The sequence below is a fragment of the Gekko japonicus genome, unplaced genomic scaffold (genome assembly GCF_001447785.1).
Source record: "Gekko japonicus isolate JY-2015 unplaced genomic scaffold, Gekko_japonicus_V1.1 scaffold27, whole genome shotgun sequence".
Taxonomy (NCBI): Eukaryota; Metazoa; Chordata; class Lepidosauria; order Squamata; family Gekkonidae; genus Gekko; species Gekko japonicus.
Window position 1 is genome coordinate 2,061,762 of NW_015172002.1, and position 20,659 is coordinate 2,082,420.

The 20,659-nt window shown below is 43.8% G+C and overlaps 1 protein-coding gene across 1 annotated transcript in view; it reads right to left on the minus strand.

The window, feature by feature from the left end:
• Positions 1-20,455, minus strand: part of RGS6 (regulator of G-protein signaling 6) — a 130,772-nt gene extending 110,317 nt beyond the window's left edge. The window contains exon 1 of the mRNA XM_015420041.1: positions 20,362-20,455. Coding sequence (XP_015275527.1) covers positions 20,362-20,440 — 79 coding nt within the window. The 5' untranslated portion in view covers positions 20,441-20,455. The remainder of the gene's footprint in view (positions 1-20,361) is intronic.
• Positions 20,456-20,659: the final 204 nt, after the last annotated feature.

Consider the following 20,659-nt stretch of genomic DNA (forward strand, 5'->3'; position numbering starts at 1 on the left):
CTCTTTTAAACGGGAGTACCGGAGTATCTCCTCTTTCGCTTGGGGGGGGGGGAGAAACACGCTTAGTTTCTTTTCATTATATCGACTGACAACTCACAGTTTCAGCCGCTCCTTTTCAGTTCATCGATTTTACGCTTCATCACTCAGGTGGCGTCTGGCGGCTCCGCTAAGCCCCGTGCGGGGCCGCGAACGCGGCGTTCATTAGGGCATGAGGGGAGCCTCAATTTCTGACCTTCCGGTTGAGAAAGAGGCTTTACCCCTCGCGCGCCCCGAGTCGGAGCCCCTTCTGGGGCTCGTCCGGGGCTCCGCTTGCGCGGATCCCCCCTCGGCCGCGGGCGGGCAAGACGCCCTTGGAAGTGCCCCGAGGATGCGTCCGCCATTCGCGGAAGCCGGACCGGAAGCCCAGATGAGAAGTTTTTGAGGGATGCACTTCATCCCTAGGACTCCAGTCACCAGTACATTTTTAAGTAGTAGCTGTGTGTGACATTCAAGCAAAGAACCAAGAACACTTAAATTCTGGATGGAAGCCCCTGAAAATTTGAACCCTACCAGCATAACATTTTAATGAAATAGAAGAATAATAGCAGCAGGGAAGATAGATCCACTGTTCAGCACAATGACTATTAGCACACAGCGCTTTGAACTGTGTTTTCCACCTTTTTCTTTCTTATGCAAGCAGCTCCCACAGTCTTAACGGAGAAGCCTCCCTGTATATCAGTGTAAGGCAATGGCAAATAAACACCCATTTCTCACTTGCCTTGAATGCCCCTTGCTTGGGTCGCCATGAATTGGCTGTGACTTAATGGTACTTTACATACAAATTCCTTGTATATATGATATGATAGTAAAGGTAAAGGTTTCCCTTGCTCGAAAACTAGTTGAATCCAACTCTAGGGGGCGGTGCTCATCTCTGTTTCCAAGCCGAAGAGCCAGCGTTGTCCGAAGATGTTTCCATGGTCATGTGGCTGGCATGACTAAACACCGAGGCGCACAGAATGCTGTTACCTTCCCACCGAAGCGGTACCTATTGATCTACTTGCAATTTCTTGCTTTTGAACTGCTAGGTTGGCAGGAGCTGGGGCCAGAGATGGGAGCTTACTCCGTCATGCGGCACTAGGGTCTCGAACTGCCAACCTACAGACCTTCCAGTCTGCAGCTCAGCATCTTAACCTCTGAGCCACTGCGGCCCCCATATGATGATACAGAAGCTAAAAAACAAACAAACCATGACAGCAGGTAACAGGTAAAAGGAGCAAAACTGCAACTTGGAAATAGACATCAATTTAAAAAAATATTTTAAAATTCTAGTTCTCTATTCTTACTACACAAGAAATATCTTTTTAAAACAGATAAACATATTATCTTCAAAAACAGTCCAGCTCTTTGGCCACCTGATGGCACTGTTGTACAGAAAATAGCAAAAACAACCATGGGTCTGTGAACCATCCACACTTGCTTATTTTGAAAAAATATATATGCAGTGTAGGATGGCTGTGGGAAGATTGCCAGCATCTGGAGTGGACACACTGATTTTGAATTAGCAATCATTAACAATTTGGAATGCTACTTAACCTTTCATCTTGAGCAAAGCTGATCTGAAATTGATCAAATGTCTATTTACAGTAATCCACAGAGAAAAGTCATTTTGCAGCGAGAAGAGCAACAGACATTTTGTTGCAAAGACTGAAAGTTCAGACTTGCTCAAAGGCTATTGCAGACATGAGATCACAGAATAGGCGACTCAACAGAAGGTTAATCTAGGAAAAGAATACATGTGCTCAAGGGGCTCCAAAGGCTGGGGTAAAAAAAGCTGGCTAGCTCAGCCAACTCGTTAGCCTCCCCCCACCCCACATTTCTGTATATTTATATGAATAAATCCCCAGCCCTGCAGAACAGATATTATAAGGTATTACCCACAAGGACTTGCAGAGGGCATTTGTCCTTATTGCTCAGAGGTTATTTTCTCTTTCTTTATCCTGGCGCACACACACCCATGGCCTTTTTCTGCTTTCTTCTCTTCTTCTCACCCACTAGCCAAGCTTCCTTTATATGCTCCCCTGTCTTCAGCTTTCCCTCCTTCCGTCCCCATGGCTGCCTGCCCTTAAGAAAAATCTGCCTGAGTTGTGTGATGGCTGCCAGGCTGAGCCCTGTTGGATGGTGGCTATCGGGCTGTGCCAGGCCAAGTGATGTGTGCAGTGAGTCTCCAGTGATTGCCCCTGGGCCTCTCCCCAGCATTTCCTCCTCCATCAGGGGACATGACAGGGGAGGGGGGCTGAGACCCCTTTCCAGGCCTGATTTGGCCCCCTAGTCCACCTCTGCTCCCCTCCATAGCTTTGCTTTACAGAAACGGACGCCTGGAAAGCTTAGCAATATAGTTGTGTGGTTGTCTAGCAAAAGGACTACCAAAGGACTACCTGAGTTGGGTGATGGCCGCTAGGCTGAGCCCTGATAGATGGTGGCTAAGACTGTTGCATCATTTTAAATATTTTGACTGCATGGCCCTTCAGGTGCCACAGGCAGAGACCACGACTAATAATAGTATTATTGTTATTATTTTTAAATAAATCAATGGCATGATTTTTAAAACAATTTTAAATCACTTCGCGGGAAGGGTGGGGTATAAATGTAATGAAAATAAAAAAATAAATAAAATAGATGTTAGCTTGATTTTTTAAATGGTTTAAATGCCAGGAAGTATGTTTTATTGTTAAAAGAAAGGCTGCTTTAATTATTTGCTTTATTATATATTGTGTGGGTATTTTATGAAGAAGCTTTATAGGTAATGAATAAATACTACACACTGTACGTTGTAGTTCTGGAAATAAATGATTGTAGCAAATACTTTGGGCTTACCTGGAGCAATTTGATGGGGATTTGGGGGTTTAGTTTAGAGCATCTTGCTTCAGTGCCAGAGATGGGAACTTGCTATTTTAAGGAGCAGTCTAAAGCTTTAGTTCTCTATTTTTTAAAAAGCTGTGGAGTGACATCAACAAAGTCATACTGGATATATACAGACTAAATGGAGACATAGTGTAATACAGATCTGACGTGTCAAAATTAAGTACACAATAATTAATTTTCTTTGGTGGTTTCTACCGCAGAAGCAGAATCAACAGGCTGGGATCTGTCCTGTGGGGTGCCTCAGGACTCCACTCTGTCACCCATGCTCTCCAATATTTATATGTGGCCACTGAATGAGACTGTGCAGAGCTTTGAGGTAGGATGTCATGAATATGCAGAGGACACCCAGCTCTGCATTTCATTATCGATGTCTCCAGATGTGTTCCTCTCAGCTCTGAACCAGTGCTTTGAGGCTGTATGGTCAAGTGGCTAAGGCACCACAAGCTGAAAAAACCCCAGAGGATATGGAAGTAATGCTGGTCAGGAAGGCTGATGCTTTGGAGGGAATTAATCCATTTGCTTTGGATGTAGAAGAGTTGAGTTGGCATTTTCAGAGCAGGTTAAGAGCTTAGGGATATTCATGTACCACAAGGACATGAAAGACAGAGTGAGGAGGGCATGGGGACACAGAGAAATGGCACTGGAAGGAAAAAGAAAATATTAGTCATCAGTGCCTCTCTGCTGAGGGGTATGGAACATAATATGTCCAGGCCTGATCTCCCCCCCCCCCAAACTGAGAGGTGTGTTGCTTGCCAGGGCAAAGGTTAAAGATATTGCAGACCAGATGCCCAAATTGATCAAACCTACAGATCATTACCCATTTGTGATGGTCCACATGGGAACAAACAACACAGCCATGAGCACCATCATGAGTATTAAGGCTATGAAGTTCTCTGGAGAAAGCTGAAGAGAATGGGGGCACCAGTGGTATTCTCTTCGATCCTTCCCCTCAGAGGAAGAGGAATGTGATGGGAACAGAAAATAATGGAGGCGAACCACTGGCTGCATTGATGGTGCTGGAAGGAAACATTTGGATTCTGGGACCACAGGCTAGGTTGTCTGAAAGATGGCCTACTAGCACGCAATGTACTTCACCTATCATAGTTGGGGAAGAATATGTGTCACAGGAACATGGGGATTCATCAAGAGGGCTTTAAACTGACACCACAAAGGGGAAAGAAACAACCAAACAGAGATTTCAATAAAGGCAATCAAACAGCAGAAACCCACCTGGGATGGCCAGGTCAAATGGAGCCAAAGGTGTGGGGATTCAGGTGCCTAAGTACCAGTGCCCAAAGCCTGGGAAATAAGAAGGAAGGCCTTGAGCTTCTAATGCAGACAGAAGGATATGATTTAGTAGGCATTACAGAGACTTGGTGGGATGATTCCCACGGCTGAAACGTAGTAGTGGATGGATATGAGCTTTTCAAGAAAAACTGAAAGAGGAGGCAGAGTGGCGCTGTATGTGAGGAGAGGGTTTGCTTATCAGGAAATACTGGAGGAGGTTGGTGAAAGCAGAGTGGAAAGTATCTGGGTGAGGATAAGGGAAGGAAGAACGAACAATATTGTGGCTGGAGTCTGCTACAGACTGCCTGACCAGGTAAGGAGGTAGGTGCTGCCCTTCTTGAGCAGCTTGACAGTATATTGAAGCAACATGCCCTTGTTGTTAATGGGTGACTTCTATTGGGAGACAAACTCTGCTAAGCGTCCAGAGTCATGCAGCTTCCTGACCTGCCTGCCCAACAATTCCTTTTTCAAATGGTGGAGGAAGCTACAAGGAGCTCGGCAATACTTTACTTAATATTAACCAAGAGTTAGTAGATGGGGTGAAGGTGATGGAGACCTTAGGGAAGTGACTATTTCCTCTTGGAATTCCTTTTGCTGTGGGACAGCCAAGGAAGTTCATAAACAAATGTGTATGTTAGATATTAGTAGAGCAGACTTTAATGAACTCAGAGGCATGATGAGAGTCATTCCATGGGCAAGAATGCTGGAAGGAAAAGGAGCAAGTGAATGGTGGGCTCTCCTAAAAGAAGACCTCTTTGCAAGCTCAATCCACTGCTGTTCCAACAAGACACAAACAGGGGATCCAAGAAGCCAATATGGATGAACAGGGAACTCCAAGATGAGCTAAGGAAGAAAACTGAACATAGGTCAGACATCAGAGACACCAAAATGCAAAGTGAGCTGAGGTTGGCCAAGGAGAATCACTACAACAAGAAAAGCTTCTTCAGATATGTGAAGACCAAATGCAAGGTAAAACAGGTGATAGGCCCACTGTAGGGTGAAAAAAGAGAAACTCGGACAGAGGACAGCAAGAAAGCAGAAAGGCTCAATGCCTATTTTGCCTCAGTTTTTTCACTGAAAAAGAGAACAGGCTTATCTAGAAATCATAGCAGGCAAGGCATGGTGTCGAGGTTGCTAGTTGACATGGACAGGCTGTTGAGAGGCACCTGATTGTATTAGATGAGTACAAATCCCCCGGGCCAGATGGTGTGCACCCGACAGTGCACTAAGAACTTTTGTGAGAGCTTGCAGAGCCTTTGTCCATCATCTTCAAGGTCTCTTGGAGGATGGGAGACATGCCACAAGACTGGAGGAGGGTGATTGTTATCCGAATCTTCAAAAAAGGGAGGAAGGATAACTTAAAGAGTAGCTGTCAATGGCATTTCAGCTGATTGGAGGGAGGTGTCCAGTGGGATGCCACAGGGTTTGGTTCTGGCCCCAGTACTTTTCAATATTTTTATAAATGATCTGGATGAGGGGGTGGATGGACTACTTAGTAAATTTGCAGATGACACCAAATTGGGATGAGTAGCGAACACCCTGGAAGACATAGAATTCAATGCGATCTTAACACGATGGAAAAGTGGACTGATGTGAACAAGATGCAATTCTGCAAGGATAAGTAGAGAGTTCTACACCTGGATAATAAAAATGGGAAGCATGCATACTGGCTGGGGGGACATACCTGTGGGTAGCAGTGTGTGTGAACAAGATCTTGAGGTGTAGGTGGATTGTAAGCTAAATACGAGCAGTCAGTGTGATGCAGCAGCAAAAAAAGGCTAATGCAGTTTTGAAGTGTATCAACATAGGAATAATGTCCACATTGCAAAATGTCATACTCCTGGAGTACACCACATTGGTCGGGCCACACTTGGAGTACTGTGTGTAGTTCTGGAGGCCTCACTTCAAAAAGGATGTGGACAGAACGGAGTGGGTGCAGAGGAGAGTGATGAGGATGACTGGGGGGCCTGGAGACCAAGCCCCATGAGGAAAGGCTGAGGGACTTGGAAATGTTCAGTCTGGAGATGAGGAGGTTGAGGGGGGAACATGACTGTTCTCTGTAAGTATCTGAAAGGCTGTCACTTAGAGGAGGGCAGGTAGCTGTTCCTGTTGGCAGCAGAGGATAGGACTCACAATAATAGGTTTAAATTACAGGTGGAAAGATACCAGCTGGATATTGGGATTTTTTTCACAGTAAGAGTTGTTCAATAGTGGAAATGGCTGCCCAGGAAGTTGGTGAGCTCCCCTTCATTGGCAGTCTTCAAGTATTGGCTGGACAAACACTTGTCAGGGGTGCTTTAGGCTGATCCTGCATTGGGGGGGGGGTTGACTAGTTGGCCTGTATAGCCTCTTCCAGCTCTATGATTCTATGGTTGTATGTACCCTGCCTTGCTGGCTGAAAAACAGGCTGTTCCAGTACCCCAGGTATTCTACATTGGGCTGCCTTTGAAGACAGCAGCACCACTTCCCAAAGTTCTTAGTTTTGAATGGTTATTTGTAACTACAATTTGATGCCAGACTCCTGCTTTTAAAAGCTACAATTAAAAACCTGCTACAGGGGTGTACAAAGAAAATATGTCATATTTGAATGGTCAAAAACCTAAACGTTACCTCTGAATGAAGGAGCAAGCATACCATTTATGACTAATGGATAAGAACTCTTTTGATACATTTGAATGGTGGTGAGTTAATAGTAGCTAGTCTGGGTTTTCAAATGGCTAGTATGCCAGAGTTACTGCACATTGCTCTGCTGAATAACCAGATGGCAAAATCCTTGAAGTCCACTAATTCATTAACATATACAGATTGACATATTATCGCTAACAATACGGTAACACTCAGCTCTGTATACAATCAGTAGGATAACAAACTGTCTGGCAATATATACAGATTATATGTTCTTATATATGGATTTATCCTTGTGATCCATATCAATTGTGTTTTAATAAAACTGTCACCTGTCATTTGGACCTTTGCTTGTCATCTCAGTGATTCTCTGCCAATTCATACACCTGTCCCACAGCATCAAGGAAATATTTACTACTTCTTTCCCCCATATTTATGAGTACTTTCCAACTTCTCTCTGCAAAATGCCCACTTGAATTAGAAGCTTCTACAAGCTGGCTTTGATGATGGAATGGTTAGAAACAGAGGGTACAATCCAGATTTCTTGAAATTAGCATTGAGTTCAACAGTTTGTATATTGCATCTGGATATTGAAATTGCTGTAGGAAATCTGTCTTCTTTTCTAATAGGATCCAGCTGTACAAATTTCTGAAACACAGAAAGCAAGATCAGGTCATGGGTTTGATCTAGAAATCTGTCAGCAGTTGCATGCAGTCCTGGAAAAGTTCATTCCCACGATCATGGGATCTGGGTATGGGTCAAGGCGTTGCAGTGTGGAGGGAATGCGGAGGTTGAAACTGATCTTCTCTCTTCTGCCAACAAAGCTGCATGGATGGAAGAAAGGGGGATTTCACTCCTTGCCCCATCCTCAGCATAATCCTCCCATGGCAATTAGCTTCTATGTGCCTCATTAAGATGGCGTCCACTGTATTTAGGGAATCCTAGGCCCTTATAGGGCAAGCAGATCTCTGATCCCATGACTCCAGGAATTGCTGGGGAGACAGGAATGTGGGGAAGATCCACTGTCCTTGTGCAGACTGATCACTGGATTTACCCCCATGTTTATCCAGAAGCCCTCTGGTTTTAGGTCATTCTTAGACGTGTTTGAATATTCTTTCTAGACACTTTGAATCTCCTCGCTACTGCTTTGCACTCCAAACATGTCATGTTCGTTTACACTTTCGATGTGTCTTATGCACTGACATGATAACACAATGTGAAGGTTTTGGCAATATGCCTATGTGCTGATGTGCATATCTCCCTTTTGGTTTAGCAACATATCAATCACACGCCCATCAGTACTTGTGCTGATAAAACCCTTTCCACAGGCACTATATCACAAGGCACTATAAATATATCTAGTTAGATATTTTTCTACACACACACACAGCTTATTTGAAACTTCCCTGCTGTTTACAAAACAGCAGCAGGAAATCCTCATTTCAAAGTGTCATAACTGCATACATACACATTGTTTATGGCATCCTGAGGGTGGTGTTATGGGAATAAAACACGTTATAAATACTTTGTAAAAGCAGATGGCCTCCTGCAGTGGCCCCCACAGAGCAGGGAGAAATGTACAGTGGCAAGGAGTGGAATATTTTGAGATTTGTGAGGGCATCAGTGGACAAATGTTTCCCCAAGGAAGTCATTAAGTGATCAGACTGCCTTTAATAGGAGTTGTAAGCAAGATACTAACAGTGTGATCCCATGACTTCAACAGACTTAGAATGGAGTAACTGCATAGGGTTGTACTGTAATTTGCCTTTTGCCTTTTTACCCTCCCTTTGAAACAGACTAGAGTAATTGTAACTGTTGCAACAACTGAACAATTAGGAAGGCATAGAAAATCATCTCAACCGGATGGAGCCTCTCCCTTTTAAAGGACTTTTGCTCAAATAGATCATTGATAAGACACAAACAATTGTCTCTTCAGACTGCATTACATAACAGCAATGCTTAATCAAAGAAGGCCTCATTCGCTCTCTGCAGCTTGTTTATGCACTTGAGAATACTATCACAAAGATACATTAGAGTCCAGCATACATTAATTATTACAATATGCAGGGCACATTGAAATGATAATACTGCTTTCTGTCAGTTGAAATAACTCTTTTACCTTCTGTGATGAATTATATCCACAAAAAGTACTTTGCATACAGTTAATTCTCAGATTTTTTTAAAAAAACCCATTACTTCCAGTCTTCTGGAGTGATTTCAAAAAGCATCTGGTGCTTTACCAGATGTTCTGTCAATGAAGATCATTGCTTGCCCTGTAAGGCCTATAGTGCACTCAACACAGTTGTCACCTACATAACGAGGCACACAAAAACAAGAAGGAAATGCTGAACCCACAAATAAACCTAGAAGCCAGCCATAAACTGTTGAGAATATGACCCATATTGTTTTTACCTTGAATTAACTGACCATCAATATGTTGGATTAACTGGTATAGTCAGTCCAGTTACCACTGATTAGTTTAGCAGAGTGCTTTAAACAGGGGTCGTTTCATAGAAAAAGAGCTAGGGGAACTCATTAGCATAACTCATTAGCATATGCCACACCCCCTAACATTACCGGAAGTGTGTCATAAGGCCACACCCCCTGACATCACCGGAAGTGTGTCATAAGGCCACACTACACAGAGCCACTCTTCAGTTTGAAGACTAATAATAGCCTATTTAGGAACTACATTCTAGATAGGAAAGCTTAGAGACAGGGATAGTATACTAATCTAACTTACTAAGGATGGTAGTGAGAGAGCCATTTGCATCATGGTGCCAAGACTGAGACAGCGTGTCCTCCCTCTTGGTGTATGCAAGGAGAAGAGTGCTGTGGGAGAGGATGGAATGGAAGGAAGGAAGTTGCTCCCTCATAATCCCATTCTACATATCAAAGGGAGAGAGGCAGAAGAGTAACCACAGAAAGAAAGCTTGGTCTGCCTATCTAGCCACACAGTCTGGAGGCTGAGGCATGGGACAGCGTCCAGTCCTTCACTTCCAGCACAATACAATAACACTGTAGGATCTTGGGTAGGCTGAAATGGATGAAATTCACAATTCACAAAGATACCACAAAGGTCAGTTCAGCTGTTTGATCCACTGGTAGAATCAAGCTGGCATTCTTCCAGGTATCCACCACTACAGTGCAAGTATTAACTCAGAGCGGTGTGCTCTGTGAAAGAGGTAGTGTGGAGGAGATCCTTACCAGCACATATCCCAAGTCTAACCTCAACACCATTGGCAGGGGAAACCAAAATGTTGCACTGCTACATTTGTGGAACTCTCCAGAGAGGCCCACCATGGACCTTCTCAGATGGCACTTCAGCTTCAAGTCGAAGTAACATTCTGTAGGAGAGAATTTGGGCCCCACAGCTAAAAGTATTTGCTGCTATTGACTTCCTGCTTACTCTTGGCGATCACAGGTATTCTGATGGTCTGGGTTTGCTGCTCTGGATTACATGTCCATCTGGTCAGTCTGACCATGTTTTAATTTTTCAGGTTTTACATTTTGTTATATTTGCCTTAAATTCTCATTGGCTGTCTTTAGGCAGAAGGCAAGGCAGGAATATTTGAAATAAATATTTTCCTGAGCATAAAAATGGATCAAGGCTGAGTTTCGTGAATGCAAGAGACTGTTTGGGTTCCACTCGCAATGCAAATGTGGATTTAAGAGCCTCTTGGGGAAAAAAGCTCTCAGCTGTTGTACTTGATCAGAAGCTGCACTGATTTGGAGATAAAAGATTTCATTCAAAGCTCAATGATATTATGGCAATTGACTTTTCAATAGAGGTTTCAAAGCCTTACACAAATGCTGTGGATGTATGTGTGCTCAGTTTCAGTCACACCAGTGAAAACAGCCACACTTTTGCTAGGGCTTAATTGCTCCATTAGTAGCTAGTGAATAGAGGGTAATTATCAGTAACAAAAATATTAGAGAGTATTTTTAATTTTCTAGCATTTTTAAATTTTAATCAGTAGCTATCAAGACCTCAAGATTGCTACACTGCCAGAGAGCATAATTTCAGCCATCAGTTGGAGTTTTTTTCTATATATAACATGCTTTCATTTTTAATGTTTGGCTAATAAACACATTTCTGGTTTTTAATTGGGGCAGGAGTGGCTACACTGCATACTAAACATACATTGTTCTGCTGGGTCATCAACATCCAAGTTTCATCTGACTATTTTTCATTCCTTTTCTTTTCCATTTATTTGCATCTTCAAATCCACAGAAAGAGAATGAATAAAACCACACACACACACACACACACACACACACACACACACAAGAACGATACATTATTTACTCCTATATATAGGTAAAAGTAACAACCAGCAAGCTAGATCAAGATGAGTAGGGGTAGAAAAGGGTAAGAGTCTAGTAGTACCTTAAAGACTAACAAAATTTGTGGTAGGGTATGAGCTTTCGTGAGTCTCAATGTAGAAGTGGGATGGCTTCTAATGTCCTGGCCCCACTGGTGGACCTCCTGATGGCACTGGTATTTCTGGCCACTGTGTGATACAGAGTGTTGGACTGGATGGGCCTTTGGCCTGATCCAACATTGGCATCTCTTATGTTCTTATGTTCTTATGAGTCACTGCTCACTTTTTGAGATGAACCAACAAGGTGTTCTGGATGAGGCAGAAAATGCTAATAAACAAACAGAAATGAAAATAAACAGCACTGTATAACCTGAAAATGAATTTCAGTGCAGGACTCCTTAGGTAATGATAAGAGTGCAATCCAATAAAACTGATGCAAATTAAATTTGCTGTGTGGTTTGGCAAAATAAGGTGAAGACTTTTACTTAGCTAAACTCCTCTAGCAGATTTCCAAAAAACAAGTAGGGGGCAGGCAAATGGGAATAGAAATTATTCTGAGCCTTCAGCCTTAATTAGTACTGCAATGTTTCCCTTAATTGAGAAAATGCTGGGATGGGGGTCTCAGCAGCATAATTTCTCTGTTCTAGATTTCATCTTAAAATCATGAATTCCTGTTCAGGGTTATGAGTCCTTTGGATTATATTCTCTTTATTTGAGTCCAGGAGTGAGGGGAAAGCATTCACTGATGTCAGGAGGGATCTGGTGCAGAATGTCTCCTGGATGAGCCCTGCCTGTTGCTGTAAGGAGCTAAGAAGCACTCACACAGGCCCAGCGGTCTTACCCTGGGTTGAGAAAACTCAAGGAAGCCCTGCCCTTCTCCTCATATCCATTGGACACTTCACAAGTCCCCATACAGTGCCTGACAGTTCCTGCCCATAGTCCCTTCTCTGGGAATTTTACAAATCAGAAGGAGACCTTTATGGGACATGGAGAGAGCTTTGCTCAACTTGATTTGGCATGGGAATAACAGAGAGTCTGCCTGAAAGACAGGAATACAGTTTCTCAACTGCTGTGTTCTGTTGTTGCCTACTAAAGATACACTTGTACCTTCTTATGCACGAATACGTACACAGAGGAAAGGATGGAGAGCACAGACGTGTATGTATGTATTCATAATATGTATGGACTAGACGTGTATGTATGTATTCATAATATGTCTGGTATAAGTATAGTATTAGTATACTCATTAGTATAAGTGAACTGCTTACAATAGATAGCACAGCTCCTTAAAAAAACAGTGCAGAAATATCAAATCCAAAATGTAGGCCACATGCAGGCAAGAATGAAAGCTACAATTTCTCTCATTTAAAATACAATACATCTAAATGCCTACTGAAATAAATTAGGCTTCAGGTGCTTCCATTCTAAATGTCACCCAAAAGCATTCTAGATGAATCCCACTAGAACTAGACTTCCAACTACGGTAGCACTACTAAGGCTGTTCTAGATCTTATAGCTTACCTGCCACATTTCAGACAGTGGTGGTCACATGTTTGCTTAGAGTTTGCTTAGATGACCTCCCCCCCCAGTTTCACTTAAAAAAGCACAGGTTACCAGGCTGATCTCTGTGGCATACCGCAGGACAACTTTGAGGGGGCAGTCCAAGTTCTGGCATGAATACAATTCTCAAACTATTAAGTATTCTAGGCCACTGAATATTGATAACCCTGAAATAACTGCTGACAATCTTTGCAGTGCTATTCTTCAAGTCATACTGAGAGCAAGGAGACAGGGCCAGCCTAAATAGGGTTGAGGACTGTGGGCTAAACCCATCTGTTGATACCACCCACATATCTCTTTCCCATTAAGGAATTTAAACCCAAATGTTGTCTTCCTGGCAGTTCTCCTCAATGCAGTTGTGGCATATCTTCTAAGAAAGCTTCCAGCTGAGATGCCAATATTTTGACACTTGTCTTAGTGGAAAGTGAAATTCCACAAGGAAATATTTTCTGAAATGTTTAAGTAATTTGGTTTAGACATTTTCAATTCACTCAAGATGTTTCTTCATCTCTGACATATTTTATTACACATTCAGCTTCAAAGCTTACAGTTTCCAAAACCCACCAGAGTACCCCTTCCCACCTGCTCTTGCTGCAGATTCTTGTCCTTACGGAACTAGCGCTTGCAGGATGCACCATTGTAAATCTAGTGGCTTGATACCAGCATTGTCACATGGGAGCCAATTAAGGGCACATTTCAAGAAAGATGTAGTTTGTGGTTCTCCATTGGGGAGAACTGGGATCAGAAAATACAGCTTTCATGAAGGCAATGGCCCTAAGAGGTTATCGGTCTTCCCCTCACAATGAATCCGAATCAGAATTTAACGACCACAACACAATGCTAAGCCACTGGAACAATTTGATCCTGCGCAGTAACGAGAAAAATGTGGGGGGAAATATTTTTATAGCCAGTTCATTTTTAGATAGATATTTAGGTTTAGATTTTCTTTATTAAGGAATTAGGGTACAAGGAAATATTACAGTGCACAGAGCTTCCATTGACAATTTCCCCAGCCTCTGCTGCACAGCATGGGCTGTCACAGGTGAAGGAAGGGAAATACACAGCATAATGATGAGCATATATTCTGCTATGGAGGAGTGGAAGGAGATTTCATCACAGTGCTACCATTTGGAGCTGTTGTCCCATGTCCATCATCTTTACTTGGCCAATAGCCAGTGTTCTAGAATGTACTGATGATAAATGACAGACGGACTCCTCCCCTCCCAATCTACCTTCACAGGGGTTCCATAGAGATTGCCCCTTTCTATATATATTTCCCATGCTGAAGAGCCATGAAACTGGAGAATGCTGTTAGTAACTGGTCTATTTGATGAGTGACTGGCATCACCATTAAGCAGCTGCCAGGGCTCCAGAAAATCTTATCACCAATCCCTCTCCCAGCACAGTTAGACCCCTTCTTTTTGCTCCTCTTTTTTCTTCAAAAGGAAGTCACTGCTTGCTGTCATTTGCCTGGAGTAGCCACTACAGCCACTTGTAGGAAGATAAACAAGCAAGCAGGTGAGAAAGTAATACACAGAGGCTTTCTGCACATGACTGAAACTCTGTTTTTAATAGGTTTTGCCAGGCTTTCTGCAATGTTTCACTGCAAAGGTGGATGACCAGGAGCAGGGCAGTGGGCACAGTCCGGCTACTATTTACACACTTAGAATTTATACACTTTAAAATTCCTGCACAAGGGTTCAGTCTCTGAGGTTAGTATGAATAATGATATTCCCTCTTCTTGTTGGCACACAATGTAACCTTTTGAGCATACCCCAAAGGTCAGCCTAAATAATTCAGATTTGCATGCTCTGTGGAAACTAGACAAGTACAGCAGGACACAGGTGTCATCTGTGAGTGTATTCCACAGGGTAGGGGCCACAACTAAGAAGGCCCTTCCCCTGTTGACAGCTAAGCGAGCCATCCTGGGGTCAGGCACCTGAAAAAGAGGTCTTGCCACATTGATCCATGCAACAACCACCCCCAGACTGGACTACTGTAATTCACTTTATATACGGCAAACTGAAGGAATGTTAATGATACCTCTGAGGCCTCACAATATCCATATTTGTTTGAAGCAGTTCCTATCCTCCATTACTATTACTAAGTACAATCCTAAAAACACTTTCCTGGCAGTAAGCACTACTGAGTAGATCTGCTTAGGATTGTTCTGTTAAAGTATCAGTGATGGCAATAAGATTTATGTATGTGTAACATAATAAAAGTTGAGGAAGGAATATAAGTCCTTAGGAGAAAGAAAACCCCTTTAAAGATGTTTCTGTAACAAGGACCACGTAATATGCACTGCTGATTTTTAAAATTCAGTTGAATTTTTTTTAAAAAATCATCACACTTTTCTGTCTTTTTCACTTTTCAAATCAACAGTCCTGATCTAGCTCAAGTCATAAGTAAGAACTAGTGAGCTCTGGAGAAGGGTATGCATCCCTATCACCATCAAAGGTCACATCCAGCCAGACGAATGAGCCCTGCAGTGTCGATGTGAATGTGTATCCAGATGCTAATATATAGTCACATGAACTGTGCAAGGAAGCCTGATGATTTCCCTTGTGGGACTGGAGAAAATATATGCTCCGATGGGGAAGTACAAATTATATACAAGCACATTGTCTATCTGTTTCTCCCAAGCCGCTTTGAGAAACCCAAAAGATACCTAATCATCCTGATGTAGCCCCAAGCTGTCTGAAGAATCAAAGGCAAATAAAAAGTCTCAAACAGCCAATGATATATTCGAAATCTTGCATACTTTGAAAGATTTTCACTTAGTCTTCTGTGAAGCAATTACAGTGTAAGGGTTCTCCAGAAATCTGGCAGGTGCATTGGCTTTCTTACTGCTAGTATGGCAACAAGACACACCAGACTCTTATGTTTTGCTATGGGTTCAAATAAAAATGGACTAATTGCAACGACTGGCTGAACACTTTTTAGAAAGCCTTTTCACTGTCAATGTATATTCATTCTAAGTCCTAAAATCCTGGTACAGAAAGCCTGGCTTGTCCTCAGCCGAGGTGGCTGCAGCAAAGTCAGGACTTCCGAGGTGCCTCTGGCAAAGTTGAGGACTTTTCCCAATGCTGCAGGAGCTGAGTGGGACCCACCCATTTCCCTCATACCTCAGGCAGCCACCATTGGCTCAGCCAGAAATCACAGGACAGGGCCTGGGCAGCAGGTTGCTCTAGTTACTGTGCATGGGCCTTGCGACATCCCACCTGGACTTCAGAGCTTTAGGAGTTGGCTGCTAACATCATCTCCTGATGCCAGCACAACAGAGAAAGATTCCGGAGAAGAGCAAGCATCAGAGGCCACTGGGCCAGCTTGTGAGCACAGAGGCAGCCAGCAGAAGCCCAACTGTGATGGCCTGGGTGGGGCACAGGAGGAGCCCAGCCACACAAGCACCTGGGATGGGCCACCGGGAACTGGCAAGTGAGAGAAAGGGGGAGAGCCAGTAAGGATGGAGCAAGAGACTGGGAGGAGTAGTGCTCCAACCCCTGGCCCAGATAATGGCTCAGGCCATAAGGGTGGGGCTGATTGGCTGGGTGCAGAGGAAGCATAAACAGTGGCTCCACAAGCAGGCTAGGGAGGAGTAGGAAGGAGAAGTGTGCCATACTTTGGAAGAACATTGCCCCAGGAAAAAGAGGGAGGATCTGGGTGGTGCAACCCTGCGCCCCCCTTCCTATTTTGAGTCCTGGGGAGACCCTGGGGAAGGCCAGGGGTTGGTGCCAGTGATGGAGGAGCCTTAGAGATATATTACGTAAACAAAGTTTGCTAAAGGAAGAAAAGCAAAACAACCCCCTTCTATTGTTATACCTTGGGTCAACAGTAGCAAGAAGCTCTCCATACAAGCAAGCTTTTGGCTGCGGTCACACGAAACATTAGCCACGCAAGAGAGATGGAAGACAGGCGGAGTTTCCGGGCGCGATCTCACCGGCACATCTGGGAAGCGTAGCGCTTCCGTGGCACAACCGAGGCTTCCCGCCGAAAACACGCAGCAAAAAACTAGTACCTCGGAGGTACTAGTTTCCGGAAACTGTGGGGCAAGGGCAGGCGTCTGATCGCGTTTCCGGTGGCATTCGGCGCCCACCCCTGTCCCCTTGCAAAAAAGGGGTCCCCCCCAAGTCTCCGTGGATGCGCACATGCACCCAACGGAGCATGCGCATTTGTCATGTACACAAAAAAGAAAAGCAGTTTGCCGCACCGCGCGCTTCTTCGTTGCGCGCAGGCGTGTCCTGTGATCGGCACCTCTCCCTACCCACGGAACCTCCACGGTACCTCCACAGAACCTCCACAGGAGGTCTGATCGCTTAACGGCGCATTAGTTTGCCCCAGGGCAAACAGCCATGCTTCCCCCCCCCGCAGTTTCCTGCCCGTGTGACCGGAGCCTTTGTTTTGCTTTCACCCTAGATTTTATCAGGAAATATAACTTCCCACACTCAGAAAAATTCAGCCTTCATTCCTGAAGCAGGGTACACAGTCTGCTGTCTCTTTTGCAGACTACTGCAGTCCTTCCTTCTCAGTATTAATGGTTGCCTTCTTCCCCTGACAGATGGACCTTGATTTGCCTCACAGACGCTTCAAAAAGAAGGTGGGCAACCAGATGAAGGTTTTCCTAGTCATGGAACTAAGAGAAAGGGAGATGTTTCAGTGGCTCAATGTCTGTATTTCAGGGTCATGTTAAATGCACAGGAGTAGAGCCAGTGATAAAGCTGGAAAACCAAAGGATCAGGGTGATCAGTGGGACCCAGGAAACAGGACAGGAGGGCCACAGCTTCAACTTCCTTGGCATCTTGGAAGCGCTAAAGGCCTAGCAGGTTCTCCAAGCTGCAACCCAACAACTCCAGCCAGGGTTTACTATCAGGTACAAATCAAAGATTCACTAATATTTTAATTATTTAGGGCATTTATATGCCACCTCTCTGCTCTGACTTTGCAGAGGGTCTGAGAGTTGTTTGGATCAAGAGCCCATTTACAAAATGTTCAATTTAAGAATAATGAGGGCTGTTTGGTTGCTCCCCCCACACACACACACAAAGAGCAATTTGGAATGCACATACATTCATCCTCTTTCTTCTCCACCAGCTGTAGCAAACACAGCATGGAGGATACCATGTGTGACAGTGACACAGTCACCTTCTGCGTGGCAATCATATGTGCTAGCAGGAAGTACCACATTTTCCCACATAAGTACATCCAGTGCGGAGGGGGAAGTGCTCATCCACATCAGGAGCAGAACATGAAAGGCATAATCTTGTCTCTACATAACAAAATATGCAACAGAATATTTATTAATCTAAAAGTGGGAAAGTCCTATTGCAGCTACTGCTCTACATGAATGCAAGAGGCCAGTTTTCAGAATACCAGAGTCTTGCATGAGGATCAATATAATCAGCTTACAAGTGATCTTGGTTTTTTACTTTGTTCTCCTGACGACAGCAAGACTGACTGCTTAATCAAGCCTATGAATATTAAAGAAGGAAACCAGCAATCCCTCTTCTTGGCTAAATACACATCAACTCAACTTGACTTGTGTCTTCTGCCCTTGAGTTCATGAGATACATTTTCAAATGAAATGAAGCAGTTGTTTTTCCCCAGGAACTTTCAAATATAAAGTTTGCCAACATGCCATTAGACTCACATCACTGTTGTGTTTTTTTTAAAACAGAACCAATTCTTGGCAAAAGACTCTCTTCACAGAAAGCCTCATCTTGCAAACTGCTTATGATATTACATAGTATCTCGGGACTGCAGATGCAGTTGAAGTCACAGGAGAGCTGAAAATCTTCATGACTGCAACTGTGCTGTAGAGCACAAAACATGGTCTTAAACACTGATTTTGAGCTTCTTTCCTTCTCTTAAATTATCTGGTGCGGATGGGCAGCAAAGCTGCAAAAGTACTGATTTAACAGCTCTGTGGCTATGCAGGGGTTCCAATGTGCACACAGAGTTCTTCATGGTCATTCACTCAATTGCAAGGAAAGCTTGTAGAGTATAATTGACTAGGAATTCATTCTCTGAACATTACCTGAGTTTAAATTAAATTAAATTATTAGACCTCTTTATGTGGCATTCCACATGAATTCACAGTGTCAAAAATAAGACACTGGACAGCCACACGCCAAGAGGGTAATACTTATGCAACTTTGATTAGCATAATTTATTTCTATTGCCAACATTGGGGGTTGCTAGACAGAGGAGGTTCTGTTTTATTGCAGAATACAGTACCTCATCCAAGTAACTGTAAAACGCAACAACTATATACATTTACATGTTTTGACAAGCCATTCAGCTCACCTGGCACTTTGGTAATAAATCACAGATATTATCAGTATCTCTTCCTATAGCACCTAGCCCTGCTTTGAGAGCCAGCAATGTAGTAGTTAAACCGCTGGGCTATGCAACACACTCAAATATCCACTCTGCCATGAAACTTACTGGGCCAGTGTCCTTGGGCCAGTCACACATTTTCAGGCTAACCTACTTCACTGGGGTCCTGTTGCAAGGAAAAAAGAGGAGCAGAGAAGTTTTAAGTTGCTTTGGAGTCCCATTGGGAAGAAAAGAGGGGTATAAATATCTAAGGCCCCGGCCACACGGGCTGGAAAATGCGGGGGGGGGGAGCGTGGCTGTTTGCCCTGGAGCAAAATAACACGCGGCCGCCCGATCACGCGTCCCGTCGAGGTCCCGTGGTTAGGGCGTGAGGTGCTGATCTCATGGCTATCCTGCAGCACGGCAAAGAAGCGGCGCTGCGCGATCACACCAGCAATTGCCAGGCGCCACTTCCGTGGCAAACAGGAATATTTTTTTCTCACCAAAAGGTGAGCATGCGCATGATCGTTTGTGTGCATCCTGTGAAGACTTAAAAAAAAACCTAACCAGTTTAGGATGGGACTAGGATGGGACGCGATCAGATGCCTGCCCTTGCCCCGTGTTTTCCAGAAACTAGTACATCGTAAGTACTAGTTTTTTACTCCGTATCTTCAGCACGAAGCCACGGGTTAGCCACGGGTGCACTACACTTCCCAGATGTTGCGGTGTGATCGCACCCGGAAAATCCGCCTATCATCCGTATCTTTAGCGCGGCAAATGCTCCATGTGAACGGGGCCTAAATAAACCAATGTATGCATGCAACCTGTTCCCACAGCTGAACAACCTCTGCTCCATATCAGTACCCTTGAAGTCTTGCTCAGAACCCAGAAGTCTCACAGCTCCCACTCAGAACATCCAGATAAACTGGGACAAACACATCTGTCTATCAATTGCTATCATTTATCTGTTTGCTTGTTTAAAACATGAATTAGCTGTCTTTGTACCTTATAGGAGCTCAAGGCAGCTTCCAATGTAAATAATAATAAAATACATAAAGACCACTAGTTGAAATCAAGTGCCAGTAGGCAGAAGAACTAATCAAATGCCATCATGAACAAAATGCTCTTCAGCTACCTCTGAAAGATCGAGAGTAAGGGGCCCAGGCACACTTCCCTGGGGAGGTTGTTCCATAATCATCGGACTGCCACTGAAAAGGCCGTCTCTAATATACCCATAAGACGAGCTTCTTTGGTTGATGGGACAGTTAAGACGGTCTCTCCCTGTGATCTTAGTTCCTGGGCTAGGAACATTAATGGCAACATACCATAGTTCAAGCATCACACATACCTGTGACAACACTGGGGATTTTTGACAGGAAGCTTTTGACAGTTCGGATGGGGACTCCTCCTGTTTTGTCATCCTGCATTCTTGTAATTATGTCTTCTATCTGGCAAACAAGAGACAAAACAATATTATTCTTGCAAACCCAGTGACCAAAGAGACTTAGTGATATCAGTTCTTGTACCATTTCAACAATTTCTCAGTTGTTTCAAGGAACTACGATCAAAAGGAGCAAATCGACAGTGCTGCTGGAGCTAAGAACAAGCAAATAGATAATCTAGCAAATAGATAGATCAAGCAAATA